The sequence below is a fragment of the Lolium rigidum genome, chromosome 5, assembly GCF_022539505.1.
Source record: "Lolium rigidum isolate FL_2022 chromosome 5, APGP_CSIRO_Lrig_0.1, whole genome shotgun sequence".
NCBI classification, from domain to species: Eukaryota; Viridiplantae; Streptophyta; class Magnoliopsida; order Poales; family Poaceae; genus Lolium; species Lolium rigidum.
The window spans coordinates 240,300,169-240,316,750 of NC_061512.1; the positions used below are offsets into that span (position 1 = coordinate 240,300,169).

Sequence of the window (16,582 nt, forward strand, 5' to 3'; positions counted from 1 at the left end):
TTTTAAATTTTTTCGCAATGTTTAAATTTGGATTTAAGCCGCATGTCACACGATGACATGCAAAAGGTGCATCTCACCTGATCTGTGTCCGCAATCTACTTCGTGCTCGCGTGACCCTGGTTCGTTTCGCTTCTGCGTGCGTGCCTCTCTCTCTTCCTCTCTTCCCAGTGGTGCCCGTCTCCGTTTTGGAAGGAAACAGAAAGAAAGTTGCGATCCATTTCAATTTCATCCATGAAGCAACAGTAGGCGAGTTCTTGGCACTGACGGCGGGTATTCATGATGATTCTTTCATGTGGCGTTGAAGCGAGGGCGCCAGATGTGACGGGGATGGAGCAGGTCTTGTCAGATCTGCAGGCGCTCAAGGGGCTCTACGGGTTGCTTCACACGGGCCAGCAGGCAAATGAAAATGTAAGGAAGTTTAGATTGCATCTTTGAGATCTCTTCAACTTCTTTTGTTCATGCACAGAACACAAGACTAGTTCAAGGGAACTCCTGAGAAACCTTGCAGAATTTGTATCCTATCTAAGTATTTAGATGATGATAATCAGTTGATTACAGTGCATTAACGTCTTCAGTTGCAACTCTCTAATCCTGCCCAACATTGTCGCAGTTGGACGAGGCATCGAGATCTCTTCTAATGAGGATGCTAGACAATGCTACGCAAGAAGCTCTCGTAAAACAAGCAAAGGAAATTCGTTTGATTCAGTTGCAAAATTCACCACCTATATATACTGTATATGATAATTCTTGGGAAAATGCTGAACATTGTTCCGTACATTTGCAGCTGGTGTCAGACCCCCTAATGTCTCCCGCTCTGGAGAGAAGGCTCTCGATCCAACCATGGCGCCCGCCAGCTGGCGAAGTAGCGAGGCAACGCCTGAAGCCACTCGCGTCACCCAGCCCTCAGCCTCCACGCCAGCGAGTGGCCCTGCCAAAGCTCGGCGAGAAGTCCAGACGGCCGCCACGACTACGACGATCGTCGCCGCCGTGGGAGGGACGATCGTCTCCTCCAACCGCTCGTCAAGAACCGTAATGTCGCGGCTCCATCCGAGTACTCCAGAGCAGCGCCTTGCCCGCCTCGGCTCCCACCGTTCGTCCAGGGCCGTCGAGCAGTTGTGCGGCGACGCGAGCGGCAGTGCTTCGCGTGTTGGCCGTAGTGGCAGGTACAGCAGGCTGCGCGGGGGATCCGGACGCGGTGATCGATCATCGTCTTCGCCGGAGCGCAGCAGCACGCGCCGCTCCGTGTCCCGTGCGCGTGCGCCGTCGACGACGCGATTGCTTGGCCGCACCACGGCGCGGGAAGCGGGAGCGGGTGGCTCGTCGACGAGTCGTCGCGTGGGGAGGCTGGACTCTGGGTTCTCACGCCGTGGCTCTGAGCGAGCCGCCGGGCGCGGCGCGGCCACGACTAGGTGGTCGTCATCGTGCAGTGACCGGCCGGGGGCTGTCACGATACGCAGCCGCGTTAGGCCGAACCGGGAGCTCCTTGATCGCTGCGTACGCCGGGCTGAAGAAATAGAGGAACTCAGCCTGCTGCGGCGACAGAAGAAGGCCGGCACCGTTCGCAGCGGCAGCGGCAGCGGCGTCAGCATGGGCCGGTCGTCCAGCCGCCGTCCGCGGCGGTGGGACCGGATCGACTCTGGCAGCACGTACAACAGCGGGAGAAGCAGCTCATCAAGTGCCTCTGTCCCGTCCCCCTCGACGATCCCCGCGGCGCCGTCGACGCCGGGCGCTTCGGTTTCTTCCTGCTCGTCCTCGTCGGTGTCAGTGTCACCGCGGCGAGGCGATGCGCGGCCAGAGTGGTCGAGCGCGTCGAGGAGTCGCCGCCGCCGGGAGCGGCAGGAGAGACGGGAAGGGCGGCTGCGAAGGTTCAAGACCAAGCTCGCCCTCGTGTTCCACCACCACCACCACCACCACCACCACGTCGGGAGCCCCGGCAGCCCACTGTCCAGTCCAGGCACGATCGCCGCGGCAAGAAAAGCAAGTCGCCGTGGAGCTACCTCGGGGCGATGTTCCAGCACCCCACTGCAAGACAGGACCTTGGCAAGAAGAAGAAGAGCAATAGTAAGACGGTGGCGACGGCGAAGCAGCGCGGTGGCGGTGGGCACGCGCACTCGCTGTTCGACGCGTTGGTGAGGCACAAGTGGGGAGGCCGAAGGTCGCCGGCGCGAGCTGGGATGGTGCGCACGCGCAGCCTAAGCACAGTGCAGGTCAAGAAGATGCACTGGTGGCAGCAGCTGAGGCGACGGCGCGGCCGGGCGGCCGGGCGGAGGGTCGCAGCAGGCCACGTCGTCGTTTAGGACAAGGGAAAGCGGTGTAGTTTCAAACGCAATCTGAGATGTGAATCAGCACCCTAGTCCGCTAGTCGATCTGGGAAGTGGAAATAACAGGAACATAAATGAATCAAAATCGTTTATATCATGTAAACAAACGGATTGAATGGAGGCTCTTCTGGAAATCAGCCTCCATCTGCTCTCACCCTCTTCTTTTGCTTGCCTAAGCCTTGCCGATTTAGCTGCCAAAGACATCATGTTTCAGTTGATAGATAAAAGGCATTCTTTCATTTCAGCTTCATAGTTGACAGTGCCAGTCCTTTCTATGGCAAGTAATGGAACATACTTTGCCAATTTAACAAATCAAGCCAACTGCATGCTTCACTTTCTTTTCGTGATCAATTTTGCGAAAAAGTCCACCCATCTATCGGTAAATATCCATAGTAGCAAAAGAAACAAAGAGTAATAAAAAATACAATAGGTTCTTAGACCACTTAGGGCCGACTACGAACACTGGCACGAGCCGTCGCTCGTACATCAGTGAAGCCATACAAAGCTCATTATAGTAGAGCTTGTTGTAGTAAACAAATGTTAGCCATAGTGGTAAGCCAGAAGGACTAGCGCACCAGAGCGATAACTATTGCCAAAGATGAGACCCATAGATTGAAAGAGCCAAACCTAAAACCTCACCAATGAACACGAAAACCGACTAGATCCTAAGAGATCTTCGAGACACACAACTGCACGTGCCCTTCTTCGGTACTAGACGCACCACCCAAACGAGGATAGGGAGAGGAGGACCTTATTCCAACTTTAATGTGTAGCCATATAATCATCTCAAAGAAGACACTAAAAATAACCTAATTAAAAATAGGAACCCTCCCACCGGCGAGGGGTCGTGATCCGACACGCCTCGAAGGACCCAAGGCCACCGAACATGGAGTGGACCATCAACGTCTCCGGTAAAGGGGGCGAAACCCTAGATGGGTTTTTTACGACCACTTGATCGCCTCTATGCTTGGAGCATCACGTGCCACTACAGCTATGTGGGCACGTTTTGTGTGTTATCTTTCCGTGACTTGTTGATGCATGTAAATATGTAAAACATATTTCTACTCAACAATGGGATTAGATGATATGTCCTATCAAGTAACGGAGGCAATATTACCAACATCTTCTTCCGAGAGATATATTCATGGAATTAGTATGATAAGCTCAGTGGATGCACGATTTAAGGAGACAATCTAGCTTTATAGACTCGTCACTAAAATCTTGATCCTGATGGTTGAGTACGAACTTTTATAGTTACGTGAATTGTACTTTTCTTTCTTGAGTGCTTGTTTATGACATTTCTCACGTGAGGTACTTAATGACGCAATTCGTGCAACATAGTGAACATGTCCCTACTTTTTTTTGGACTTTTAAAACATGGATATATTGATAAACACAAGGGAAAGTGTTGGCAAAGCGGAAATGTTGGGAAACTTGGGCGGACATGGAAACTCCACTTTGGTGGTGCATCGACTCCAGAAAAAAAAACAATCTAGAATTCCTTCCTTTCGCAGGCAATGCCGTTGATCTGCCCCGCCTCCGGTGGCTTTGCTGCCTTGGAGGTGTGGCAGACCATAACCTCTCGTTGGTGGAAGTTTTATGTTTTTTTATAGATATTTGCAATGTTTTCTTCATGATGGTGAGGCGGTGGCTATGTCATGAAGTTAGAATAAGCTCCTCCCCGCCATGCACCCGTTCCGGTGGTGTGCATAGTGCCGACGGAGGGCGTGTGTATTTGTCTTCCCGTCCCTGGATAGGATCGGTGTTCGTGTCAGTTGATGTGGTTGCAAGTATGCCCCTTTTGATTTATGGTTCTCATATTTGACGATGGTTCCTGCTCTAGTTCGCTGGTCCTTTGAGGCTTTAGCAAGGCAACTTCCCCGCTCTCACAAAAAGCTTTACTACGACAAACTTTGCTTTACTCCAGTAAGGGAGGAGCGAAAATGTGACGCGCCTTCGGCTCGCTCTAGTGTTTGTAGTTTTTGCTACGTGGTCCAATGGCCCATCTATAATTTTTTATTTAATTTTAGAAACTTTTTACTACTCTTAATGATTTTTAATAGACTTGTGAACTTTTCACACAAAAAATAGCGAGGACTCAATCATTATATGTACTAGTTGATATTAGTTTAGTTGACAAAAAGATCAATTATAAGATCTTTCTATTTTGGTAGTGTTGGTTTTGGTTTACACATTATGTGTAAATTTGTTGTCCGTCTAATTTATCTACTTTACGCACCTTCGAAACCGGCTAGCCGGTAGAGGTTAGAAGCAAAGTATGCGCGTGGCTCGGGGTGACCGATCGCTGCCGCAGATCAGTCCCCTCCGAGCAAAAACGTTTTACGTTAATAATTTTTAGTAATACCTCTTTTTTCAAAATAATTCAAAAAAGTTTTTAGAACTCAAAACAATTTAATTTACGCATGAAGAATATCTGCCGGACCGAATTGGTATGAACTATGAAGAATGGCACGGAGGCCCAACGTAGATACGGCCCACTCAGCTGGATCGTAGGGACATATGATGCCACGTAAGCGTCACGTTACAAAACAATGACCGTTGACTTGCGGCCCCTCCCTTCCTCCGTCGTCTCTTCCCACCTACCTCTCCAGTCTCCAGTCTCCACTCTCCACTCTTGGAGTTCACCACCTCCGGCACCGGCAGTGCAGTTGCTCGCCGGATCGCCTCTCCTCTCCGCTTCCGATCATGGACGTCGCCGCCTTCTCCACCTCTGCAAACCTCATCCCCTCCCCATTCACCTCCGGCACTCCGTCCTCCCGCGCCCACCGCCTCTCCCTCCGCTCCTCACGGCGGCGGCGCCATCCGCTTCCGGCCGTCCGATCCCATCCCTCCGCCTCCGCCCCCGCCTCCGTATCGCACCACGATGTGGTGGTCGTGGGCGCCGGGATCGTAGGGCTCTCCATCGCCCGCCACCTCCTCCTCCACACCCCGCTCTCCGTCGCCGTCGCCGACGCCGCCGTCCCCTGCTCCGGCGCCACCGGCGCAGGTACCCCTTACTTCGTCACGCGCGCGCGCGTAGTTTGTGGATGCATCCCTTCCCTAGGATTTTGATTCCGGTTCGGCTGCCGCTGCTGCAGGGCAGGGGTACGTGTGGATGTCGCACCGGACGCCCGGGAGCGACACGTGGGAGCTGGCGGTGCGCAGCAAGCAGCTGTGGGAGGACCTCGCGGCCGAGATGGACGGCCTTGGCGGCGGCGGCGCGCGCGAGAGTCTTGGGTGGATGAAGACAGGTACAGATAGTGATCGATAAGGCGTTGACTCGTTGTGATCGAATTATGCACTTCTTCCTCTCAAAATCTAGTAGTAACAGACTACAAATCTATGACTCTGTAGTGGAAAAATTACAATTACAATAGCAGTATAATTTAGTTTGAAATGGCAGTAAAAAGTTAATGGCATAGATTTCACTGTCAGGACTGTGTTAACTAATGCTACTTTAGACTCCGGACTTTCTGATGCTATGTGCAGCTGCACCTACACTGCACATAGTTGGCGCTTGAATTGACTATGCTTGTTCCATTAGATGTCCTTTTGTTTACTCTATATGCTCCATGCCATGTTATTCATTTCTCAGTCACGGCTAGAGTTTAAACTGAAAGTGGAATGCTTGTTTTGTTAAGGAAGCTTATTAGTTGGAAGAACCTCTGAAGAGCTTGCTACACTGGAGGAAAAGACCAAGGTTCTGACTCAGGCGGGCATAAATGCAGAGTGCTTGGCCGCCACTTCGCTGCATGCATTAGAACCTGCACTCTCTGTCGGAAATGATGGTGGTGCTATGTTCTTACCTGATGACCGCCAAATTGATGCGTTCCAGGCCGTATCTTTGATTGAAAAGGTTTCTTCTTTATAACACTTTGATCTATTATAAGTGCAATTACAAGAATCTGGCACATCCCTAACTGTTAACATTTTCTCTTTTTAGACCAATAGCTCATATTCCCCGAAAGGGAGATACATGGCGCTCTACAATGATCCTGCCATGTCATTGATTAGGTATGAAGATCTCTTCTTTACTGGCAACTTTTGGTGGTTAAGCACACGGGCACTACAGCTACCATGCTACTAGAATTGCAGAAAAGTAGCTTGTATGATGAGCTTGATGATGATGTTGTCTACTTGTCTGTTGGGATGTTTTTTTATTGATCCCAGAGCCATTTCCATTTTTCTGCATTATTGATGTTGGTTTTATGTTATACAGATCAGAGGTTACTGGAAGAGTTGAAGCTGTCCAAACTTCTAAGAACATCTTATATGGCAGAAAAGCTATTGTAGTTGCTTCTGGTGCTTGGACTCGATCCTTATTGCATAGTTTCCTAGGACCAAATTCTACGTTGGATATTCCAGTCAAGCCACGGAAGGCATGCAATATTCTTACAACTTCTTGGGTTAAATTTTGATGTGAAAGCTTTTGATTGACTTCTCTATCTTCTTTCTGACACTTACAGTGACACTGTTGTGTACTTTCCTATCTTTCTGATTTCTGCTTGTAATTATTTTTTTGCAATATACAATTTGCATATACTAGGCATGTACCCAACACTCAAAACTAGTCTACGAAAATGACATACTCACTCCAACTAACAGTAAACTATGCCAAACTATTGACCACATTTCTTCCCTAATGTAGTTTTCACAAGTTGTTCCTTTCTGTGGTATTTAGAACTGGTTGTTCCGACATCTAATAACAATAGAAGTGTGATATTACACTTCTGTTCACATGTTATTAGATGCCGTTCCTTTCTGTGTGGTAATGTAAATAAAAGTGTGATATTTACATTAACCATTCCAGGGTCATCTATTTGCCACTTCTATTCACATGTTATTAGATGTCGTTCCTTTCTGTTTGGTAATGTAAATAGAAGTGTGATATTTACATTAACCATTCCAGGGTCATCTACTTGTGTTGGAGAAATTCGAAAAGCTTAAGCTGAATCATGGCATAATGGAGCTAGGATATGTTGACCATCAGGGTGCTAAGTCAAATAGCTTACCTTTGTCTTCAAAATCAAATGAAGATGAGGATGACGCTTCATCCATATCAATGACCGCAACATTAAATACAAAGGGCCATTTAGTTCTAGGTAAGCTATAGTCCAAACTTATCCTTCCGTTCCACCTTTTGCTGTCCCATTTGGAGATTTCCCATGATAAATCTATGGATGAGCAGAACAAGTTTTTTTAGTAAAGATATTTTTGATTCAGACATTAATATCTTTCCCTTTCAAATTTTGTCAGCTATATTAGAAAAAATTAAATCCTTGTTCACCGCATTCCTATTTTTACAGGAAGCAGTCGCGAGTTTAAAGGATTTTCGAGGGAGGTTGATAAATCAATATTGAAGAGTATATGGGACCGTGCAGGGAAATTTTTTCCTTCCCTCAACAATATTCGTCTTGATATTGATGAGGCCAAAGAAATCAGAATTGGGCACCGCCCTTATAGTAAGTTCCTTTATGTTAGAGCAACGCAGAAATATATAATGTGATACTACCTCCATCCCAAGGCTTAAGGCCTATATTTTTCCTAGAAAGTCAAACTATCTTAAATTTGACTAAGTTTTTATCAAAAATTATTAACATGAAAAGTACAAAATCAATATCATTAGATAGACAATGAAATATATTTTTATATGGTACCTACAAAATATCATATTTGTTCATAAATTCTTCTACAAGTTTGATCAATCTTTAATTCGTTTGACTTTCTAAAAAAATATAGGCCTTAAGCCTTAGGATGGAGGTAGTATTATTAGCTTTTGCAGTCTCTTTTGATACTAACGGAAAGAAATGACTCATCTGTTTCAGTGCCTGATGGGAAACCAGTTATTGGCTTTGTTCCGGATCTGTCAAATGTTTTGATTGCGACAGGACATGAAGGAAGTGGACTTGCTTTGGTAAGTGGATTGTGTAAACCTTCTTCAGTTGATGTTTTTTCCTTCTTTGTGCTTTCTATTTAGTTAGGCAGTTGAGCATAAGACATCTGCAGGCTCCTGGACAACAGGAGTTAGCACAGATAGCCCATCCCAGCCCCCATTCCTGGGAAATTTCCCATTCATTACGTATAAATAATTTTGAATTGTGCTACCCTGATCGTATTTTTTGTACTTAGTTTAAGAGATGACCAGTAGAATGACCCTGCACGTGGACATCATATTCGAACTGAGATGGATGAAACTATATGTCACAACACGCTCTGCTTTCTTTTGATCCCTCTGCACTGCAGTGTTGATCTTTTTCTTAATGACTTCTGAGTTTCCATATACATATGCTGGAAGCCAGAAAGGCTAGTGCTATCTAGAGCAAAGATAAAGCTTTACTGAGATGCATACTCTGGTGGTTTTCGAACACCAGAAGGCTAAAGCCTAAAGCGTTGTCTTGCTGTACGTGAGCAAAGCCCTCTACTTTGGTAATGTGTCATTACTGGCTAATATTGACACTCTGAACTGATCGACCTACAAATAGCTCAAAAAATTGTTGATATCTGCAGAGGCATCACGGAAGTTTGGATCCTAAAGTGTACACATCTTCTCTAGACTACACACTTTACTTAACATAACATATTTACCATTTTCGATATAGATATATGTAATTTTCTGTTTAAAGTACGTTCCTTTCTGCATAAGAAAATCACTGAACCTGCTGTATGCCTTCGTCACTCTCAGAGTAAGCATGGCATTCCTATGAAATCTTGCATCCTCGATTGAATAGAACAATAGTTTGCTGATATAGGCAAATAATTACAATTAGGAGTTATAGGTTCACATTCTTAATTGTAGAGATCAATTTGACTGGTATTTATCGTTTTAAGAAGTTACGAGAATTGATATTCTTCTTGTGCCAATTTTACTTCAGTCATTAGGTACTGCTGAAATGGTCACGGATATGATTCTTGGTAATGCTGGAAGAGTGGACTTCACGCCTTTCTCCATAGAAAATAGATTTTCAGGTAATTCAGATGAATGTCATGGTAATTATTTTGCGATTAAATTGCTCATGTGGTTCAGCACCACGACAATTTTTTCATGTCTGCAACTGTCTCAAATTAGGACTGATATAGACGGAAATCCAATTCGGCCCTCGGGTGCATATGAACCCATTGTTTGAAAGCACTTTTCAAAATCTCAGCAAATTCAGGAAAAAATATTCGCATGTACATACGGACATTTTAGATGTGCACTTTTTTGATATTTTGAAAAAAAAAATTGTGCATTTTTCATGATAGGTTCATATGCATTTGAGAGCCAAAACACCACCTCCTGATATAGGTCCTCAATTTTTTTCAGACAGACCTATATAACATAACAACTCGATTTACCTTACCTTCCAAACCCCTATTTATATGTGTCTTGATGTTCTACTGGTATTTTTCTTCTGAACCTCACAATTCTCACTGTAGCTCATCGCTATTCCACATGCCGCATGTCGGTTCATTACACAAAGTATAGTGGATGGAAATTACCATGCTTCTTTTGGCAAATCATAATGCATATCCATTCAAATTTTGTTTTTACTGGATTTACCTTCTTTTAAAAGTTGACGCAGTAGCAATTAAAATGTCAAAATTTGGGAAGTGAATTGCATGTTTTCGAGGAAACGCAAAAGCCTCATGTTTCGATTCATTGATAGAGAGGAGTAAAGTACAAGCCCGGAGGGGCCACACCCGAGGATACAACTCCACACCCTACAAACTAGGCCGCTGGAAGTAGTTTTGTAAGGCCCGACGCCCCTGCTTGTCGCCACGCCCTGGCTTCTGCCTTGATTGTGTCGAGCAGACCGGGGATGTCGGGTTGCACGCCGTCAAAGATGACCACGTTGCGCCATTTCTAGAGGCACCAAGCTGTGAGGATGGTCACCGAAGAGGTACCCTTACGAGCCGCGGTAGGGGCTGAATGGACGGACATCTGCCACCAGTCCACAAGTGAATTGCATGCTGGTTCTTCCCTTACATCTGTCAGTACCTAAATCATTAGTATGTATCCTAGGTGCAAAATATGTTGGTTTTAGTACAAAGGACGATGCCACAGGGTTTGCTTCTGCTTAAGGAACTTTGTCATCCACGCAACTGGGTTATGGGCTATCCTTTCACCCCTGATGTCCTCCAAAACCAGTAGTCCAATTTGACTTTTAGGTTAGCTACTGATGCTTTCTTCTAGTCGATGCACTCAGTGGGTAACTGCTGATCCTTCTTGTTACATAATGGTCATTGGCACAACTTATGACTGAGGGTGCTGAAATTTGATCTTGAGAACCGCCGAGAAGCATTCCTCCAGTCTGATCCAGATATCATCATCACTTCGAACTCCTGATAGCTAATGCGGCCATCCTGTTGCATATGCATGTAAAATGTCAATTATTCTTTTTTTGTGTGTAATTGGGATTAGAAAATCCCATAAATGCCATGGTTGCTGCATGGGTTTCTTGTTATATTAGAACTAGGAAAAAACTGTGCAAACATATCAGCAAATTATGGGGACTGTTGTTGATTTTCGCTTCTTCCCAAGTGTAGTAATTTCACTTTGTCAAACATTAGTTTGCACTTCACGAAAACGAAAGAGGGGAAAGTGATAGTTTCCTGGCATGATCTTTCACTGGAAGCAACTTGAAACATGGTCCTTTTTGATTAATTTGTTTTGTGAACTGACCTTATCCGTGTCAACATCACGTATAATGTCTTTGACCACTTGCTCATTAGGACCTAGTTCATCATCACCTAAAGCCTCCATCAACTCCTCCATTTCAATATATCCATTGCCATCTTTGTCAAAGTATTTGAAAGCTTTAGGTAGGTACTCCTCATTACTCATCTTTTTGATGTGAAGTAAGACTGTCACAAACTCCTCACAGTCTAATGTGCCATTTCCATCTATGTCACCCTGGAAAAGGAAGAAAGTATGTTAGAACATAATATAGACTTGTGACGAATACTTGGTTGTAGTTGCATTTAGACTCATGCCAAAACTGGGAAAACTAGATATGTCCACTACCCAGTACTCGATTATGAGATAGGCCCTGTGTAATTCCACTTCTGGAAAATGGCACTGCTAACTTGTTGAGATTGTTCGGATCTCATTATAAATGAAATACCCTCTAAATGGAAGAAAATGGCCATCGGAATATCTCGGAATCGGGTACTTTGCAATGGCATGTAACTTGATTTCCAGTAGCATGTCATTTTTCATTGTATTTGTACACCTTCCATTTGATTTATTTTAATCTAGTTTCCACTATCGCAATAATCATAACTATCTTTTTCACATGACAGCAATGAAAATATCGTGATATTGAATTGCATACAGTAGGCACTCACAGCTTCTAACAGCATTTGTATCTCTGTTTCTGGAACAGAGTGACCATTTATCCGCAGGCCCTCCTTGAGCTCCTCAAGCGTCAAAGATCCGTCCTTGTCCTTGTCCATCGTGTGGAACATCTGAGTGTAGTTGTCGATCTCCTCCACTGGTAAACTCTTGGCAACGATCTTCATTTATCATTGGCAAATGATTCATATCGAAGAATATCACACCGGAAGAAAATCAAGAAATAATGTCACCTAGTTCTGTACAACTTACTCCAAGTGCCTTCTTTTTGAACTTGTTCATGGATGAGAATTGCTTAAGTCTAGATCGAACAAGCTCCCCAAGCGACACATTTGGAGCCTTATCGGCGTTCTTGAGCCACGGATGCTCTGTTTTGTAGGAGGAGGAATGCTCTTAGTTGTGCATCTCTGGACTTCAAGTTTTCCAATATATTATCAATAAATAATAAAAATTATTGCATACTTCTAGCATGTGGGTTATGAATGTGTATTGTGTTTGTTTGGTATGTCATTACCAACGACTTGCTTTGCTGTCAGCCGGGTAGAAGGGTTGGGATCAAGCATCTTCTTGACAAGGTCCTTTGCAGCGCGGGAAACCTTGGGCCATGGCTCCCTCTCGAAGTTGATTTCACCCCGGATTATCGACTCCGCAATTCGCTCGTCGGTGTCTGCACTCGATCCAGCGGGCATGAGCATCGGAAATCGTAGCCATGCTGAAGAGGATGAAGATTGAAGCAAGCAAGAAAAACATATATATGCACCTCCCCAGAAAGGAGGGACTCCGCACAGGAGGATGTAGAGGATGATGCCGGCGCTCCAGACGTCCACCTCCGGGCCGTAGCTCCTCATGAGCACCTCCGGCGCCATGTAGATCCCGCTGCCGACCACCTCGGTGAACTGATCCCCGGGCTTGAAGAAGACGGAGAGGCCGAAGTCGATGGCCTTGAGCGGCGAGTCCTCGGACTTGCTGGCGAAGAGGAAGTTCTCGGGCTTGAGGTCCCGGTGCATGACCCCGTTGTCGTGGCAGAGCTGCACGACCTGGGCGATGGTGCGGCCGATCTTGGCGGCGGCGCGCTCGGTGTAGTGGCCGCGGGCGAAGATGCGGTCGAAGAGCTCGCCGCCCTCGCAGAGCTCCATGACCAGGTGCACGCCCTTGGGGTCCTCGCATGCCTCGCGGAGCCGCACCACCGGCAACTCCCCGCCCTCTTCGAGCGCCGACATGCGCCGCAGGATCTCCACCTCCCGCCGCACGTCGTCGGCGTCGGCGCGCCGGCGCAGCCGCTTCCGCTGGATCGTCTTGCACGCCAGGGCCTCCCCGGTGGCCGCGTCGTCGCACCGGCGCGTCACGCCGAACTCGCCGCGCCCCAGCTCCGCGCCCAGCCGGAACCGCTTGGCGAAGCACTGCCCCGACGGGCCGCACTGGTCGGCCTCGCCGAGGATGGGCGCGCTCCGCCTCCACTTGCCCTTGCGCTTCTTCTTGCCGTCGCCGCTGCTGTTGTCGGGGGAGCAGCGGCCCGGCTCGTCGCTGCCGGGCGCGGGGAGGATGGCGGCGGCCGCGCGCCTCCGTTGCATTTGCAGCAGCTTGGAGGCCGCGATGACAGAGTAGCAGCCACCCATGGCGCCCTCCGCCCGGACGCCGCGGGAGCTCGCTGTCTCCGCCGCGCGCGCGCGCACCCCCTTCCCCTCCTTGGGATTGAATTGATTCGCGCGTGTTTGCGCGCGTGCGCGGGGAGGGGGAAGGGAAAGCCACCGGTGGAGGAGGAAACCGTGGCTGGCCGCTGGTCTCGGAGTCGGCGCGCGCGCGCCACTTCTTGCATGGCAAATCCAGGCCACCCGTACAGCCGGCGTACGGAAGCAAGAACGCCGGGCCGGGCCGGGCCGCATAGGCCCATGCTTGCTAGAGGCCTTGTTGCAAGGGATGATGATGCTAGTGCAATGCGACAAATCGAACCTTACTAGTAGGAGGATCATGATTCATGAGTTGATGATACTTGTTCCTCAAAATAAAAGATGAGTTGATGACACTAATGCAATGAAGCAACAATCTCGGCGCGGTAATCATACTCGGTAACCCCAGGCACAGTTTGGTCTCAAACAGGCAAAACCGCCTGCCTAGTAGGCACTGCACCGAATCACCGATTTATGCCGGGTTGAGCTGGTCTCCTGCTGAAACCACCAACAATGACGCAGACCCGGAGTTGGCTGCCTACTGGCCTCCATCCCGCCATCATCCACGCTGCCAACAGTAGCTAGGCGGAGTTTGAAGTATGTTTGTCGTGCAAAAATTTCTTTCTCTTGCATTGCACGGGCGTAGGCATGGACATTAACGATGCATTTACGAACTTAGCAACTGCATATGATTACGTAGATGGGTAGTACAGTCGAGTTTTTCTACGAAAATATCTTCAGATCATTATCGGACTATGTGGTTGTGTTGTTGTGAACTATTCATATTTATGGACAATAATTATTTTATTTATCTCTATCACTTTGTTGAAAATATGATGATCAAATTTTAATGCCAATGGCCAATTGGCCAGGTCTGGCCAAAATGGTTAGCGTGGATACAATGGGTTGCCCCGCATGATGCACTGGCCTGGTAGGCTGAACCCCCACCCAAAATATGTCCGTAGGCTTACCCAACGAACATAATCGAATCAGACGTGTCGCCGGTTTGGATCGACCCGTTGGAGATATCCATACCCTAACCATATTTTTTTTTGCCATCTTCCGGACATGGCATAAAAGGCTCACTTGGCTCCACCCGTGACTCCCACCACTAGTAGAAAATGGAGCATCCATCTAAGCCTTTGGTACCGGTTCCCTTACGAACCGGTACCAAATGGGTCTTTTGCACCGGTTTGGAGGCTCAGGCGGGCGAGGAGCTCTGGCACCGGTTCGTGAGGGGCTTTCGTACCGGTTCCACGAACCGGTACGAATTTCGCGATGTGGTGAAGAAGAGGAAGAAGAGAAAAATGAGATGAAGAGTTACGAACCGGTACCAAAGGGTGCCACCATATCATCACATCGCGAACCCGTCCCTGGCTCTTCTTCATCTCATTTTTCTCTTCTTCCTCTCACACTCTAAAATTTTTTGCACCTCTCACACTCCAACAAATCTCTATTTTTTCTCCACCATTTAAACAAGATTAAGTGCACTCATCACGCCCATTTTTTTTGTTTTATCTTTTGTTGGATGAAATTTGAGCAGTTGTTTGTATCCTAATTATGCAAAAGCTAGATGTAATACTTAAACCTTTAAGTAATATAAAATGTTCTTTAGCAAAATAAAATATGGACAACATCCCAGCAACATCAGCTACAATACCATGCCCGGCGAGGTAAAATTGATAAGTAATTGGATGAACTGTGTGGCTGATGTTGACAAGAAAACCCACATAACTTTAGTATTGCAGTCCAAGGAAATATTATGATATCAACCCTGGGAAAACAGGATACTTGATGTTGAATGAACTTTTGGAAATTTGTAGTTTTTCCAATAGTCATTTAATGATTGAGAAAGTATCCATATTTTGTTTCGAATCTGTTGACACCTTATATATGGCCAACTGGATGTAAAACAAGCCAAAATGTTGGACATGGAGTTAAATCATTCTCACTCATGTTATTAATAACTTCTTACATGGAAACCCTTTAGAGCATCTCCAGTCGCGTCCCCTAAAGCGTCCCCCAAAGCAAAAGCAATTTGGGGCGTACCGGACCAAAAAACGGTTCCAGCCGCGTCCCCCAAAGCCCAATTTTGTCCGGCGCGCCCCGATACGGTGTCCGGCGCCCCGAGCCCGTCCCCGCCCCACAGGGGACGCTCCGGGCACGCCGGACACAACGAAAAGCGACGCGAAGCAACACGGGCCCGACGCGTCAGCGGCTCGGAAGGCTAAAACCCCGTCGCCTACCTTTGGTCAAGCGACGTTAATGGCGTCCCTGTTTTTCCAGGCGACGCAGGGACGCGTCTCGTCGTGCATGGACGCGTGGCCGTCCGCGCCGGCGTTATTGCGTGCAACCACCCGCTGCCGCAGACGCCCTGCAGTTCGTCCCAATTTCTCACCGCTCACAAACCTTCTCGTCGCCGCCGCCTCCCCCCTCCTAGATCTTCTCGCCGCTCCAAAAAATGTCGACCTCGTCCTCCCGCAAGATCGCCGAGGCGAACGGCTTCGGCCGCGGCATCCTAACCGTGGCGGAGGCGTGGGCGCTGTACCACGCCCGATATCCAGTACCGCCGGACATGCGGCTGCCAAGCAGCGGCGGCTGGAAGATGGTCGTGAACGGCATTGGCGTCCCGCCGCCGCCGAAGTCGGGCACGGACCAATGGAGGAACGACATCAAGGCCCGGCGGGCTCAACTCACCGCCGAGGAGCGAGCGGATCCGACATGGGCGGCCAACAACAACGACGACTGGTGGAAGACGTACTTCCAGGCCAAGTGCGACGTCGAGATGTACAGCACCCACGGGCTCGTCGGTGGGCCCAATAGCTGGAACAAGGACGGTCGCGCCCTATTCTGGGGCGTTCCGGGGCGCACCCTCGAGAACGTCATCTGCGGCATCCGCAACGGCACTCCAAGGTTAGAGACGCCGTCGTCACCGCCACCGTCTCCTCGAGGAGGACCACCGCAATGGAAGCCGAGGAGGACAACGTACTCGTCCTCCTCGAACTCTTCTTCCTCAGGACCGGCCCGATCGACGCCGTCCTCGTCGTACCGCTCAGCGCCCTACAGCGTCCCCAAACGCGAGGTGAAGGAGGAGCCGGCGACGCCCGTCAACACGAGGCGTGGCGGCAGCAAGAGAGGCGCGGTGGCGCCCTCCTCATCCCGAAGCCGGAGGTGAAGGAGGATCCGGAGGAATCGGCGCAGGCGGCGCTGCTGGCGGAGTACGAGCGGCGGCAGCCAGCTCATCGCCAGGCGGCGACGAC

General features: G+C 48.3%; 2 protein-coding genes across 2 annotated transcripts; one reads left to right on the forward strand and one right to left on the reverse strand.

Annotated features, from left to right (window-relative positions):
- The first annotated feature begins 4,963 nt into the window (after positions 1-4,963).
- LOC124652114 (glycine oxidase) lies at positions 4,964-12,114 on the forward strand. Its single transcript, XM_047191138.1, has 10 exons — positions 4,964-5,328; positions 5,420-5,572; positions 5,963-6,177; positions 6,265-6,335; positions 6,541-6,700; positions 7,231-7,423; positions 7,628-7,783; positions 8,147-8,235; positions 9,194-9,287; positions 11,687-12,114. The coding sequence occupies exons 1-10, from the start codon at positions 5,028-5,030 to the stop codon at positions 11,689-11,691; spliced, it is 1,437 nt and encodes a 478-aa protein (XP_047047094.1). The 5' UTR covers positions 4,964-5,027; the 3' UTR covers positions 11,692-12,114.
- Positions 9,932-13,271, reverse strand: LOC124652112 (calcium-dependent protein kinase 22-like). Its single transcript, XM_047191137.1, has 6 exons — positions 12,416-13,271; positions 12,170-12,322; positions 11,908-12,023; positions 11,649-11,816; positions 10,984-11,214; positions 9,932-10,664 (listed from the first exon to the last, which is right to left on the reverse strand). Exons 1-6 carry the CDS (start codon positions 13,269-13,271, stop codon positions 10,542-10,544), a joined length of 1,647 nt encoding a protein of 548 aa, XP_047047093.1. The 3' UTR covers positions 9,932-10,541.
- Positions 13,272-16,582: the final 3,311 nt, after the last annotated feature.

Excerpts from the sequence above, each read along its gene's own strand:
- LOC124652114 (XM_047191138.1), top strand. The coding sequence starts at position 5,028 with ATGGACGTCGCCGCCTTCTCCACCTCTGCAAACCTCATCCCCTCCCCA. Across the intron at positions 6,178-6,264 it reads CCGTATCTTTGATTGAAAAG|ACCAATAGCTCATATTCCCC; the intron begins GTTTCTTCTTTA and ends TTCTCTTTTTAG. Across the intron at positions 7,784-8,146 it reads AATTGGGCACCGCCCTTATA|TGCCTGATGGGAAACCAGTT; the intron begins GTAAGTTCCTTT and ends CATCTGTTTCAG.
- LOC124652112 (XM_047191137.1), bottom strand. The coding sequence starts at position 13,271 with ATGGGTGGCTGCTACTCTGTCATCGCGGCCTCCAAGCTGCTGCAAATG. Across the intron at positions 12,024-12,169 it reads GACAGCAAAGCAAGTCGTTG|AGCATCCGTGGCTCAAGAAC; the intron begins GTAATGACATAC and ends CCTACAAAACAG. Across the intron at positions 11,817-11,907 it reads TCAAAAAGAAGGCACTTGGA|ATCGTTGCCAAGAGTTTACC; the intron begins GTAAGTTGTACA and ends TGATAAATGAAG.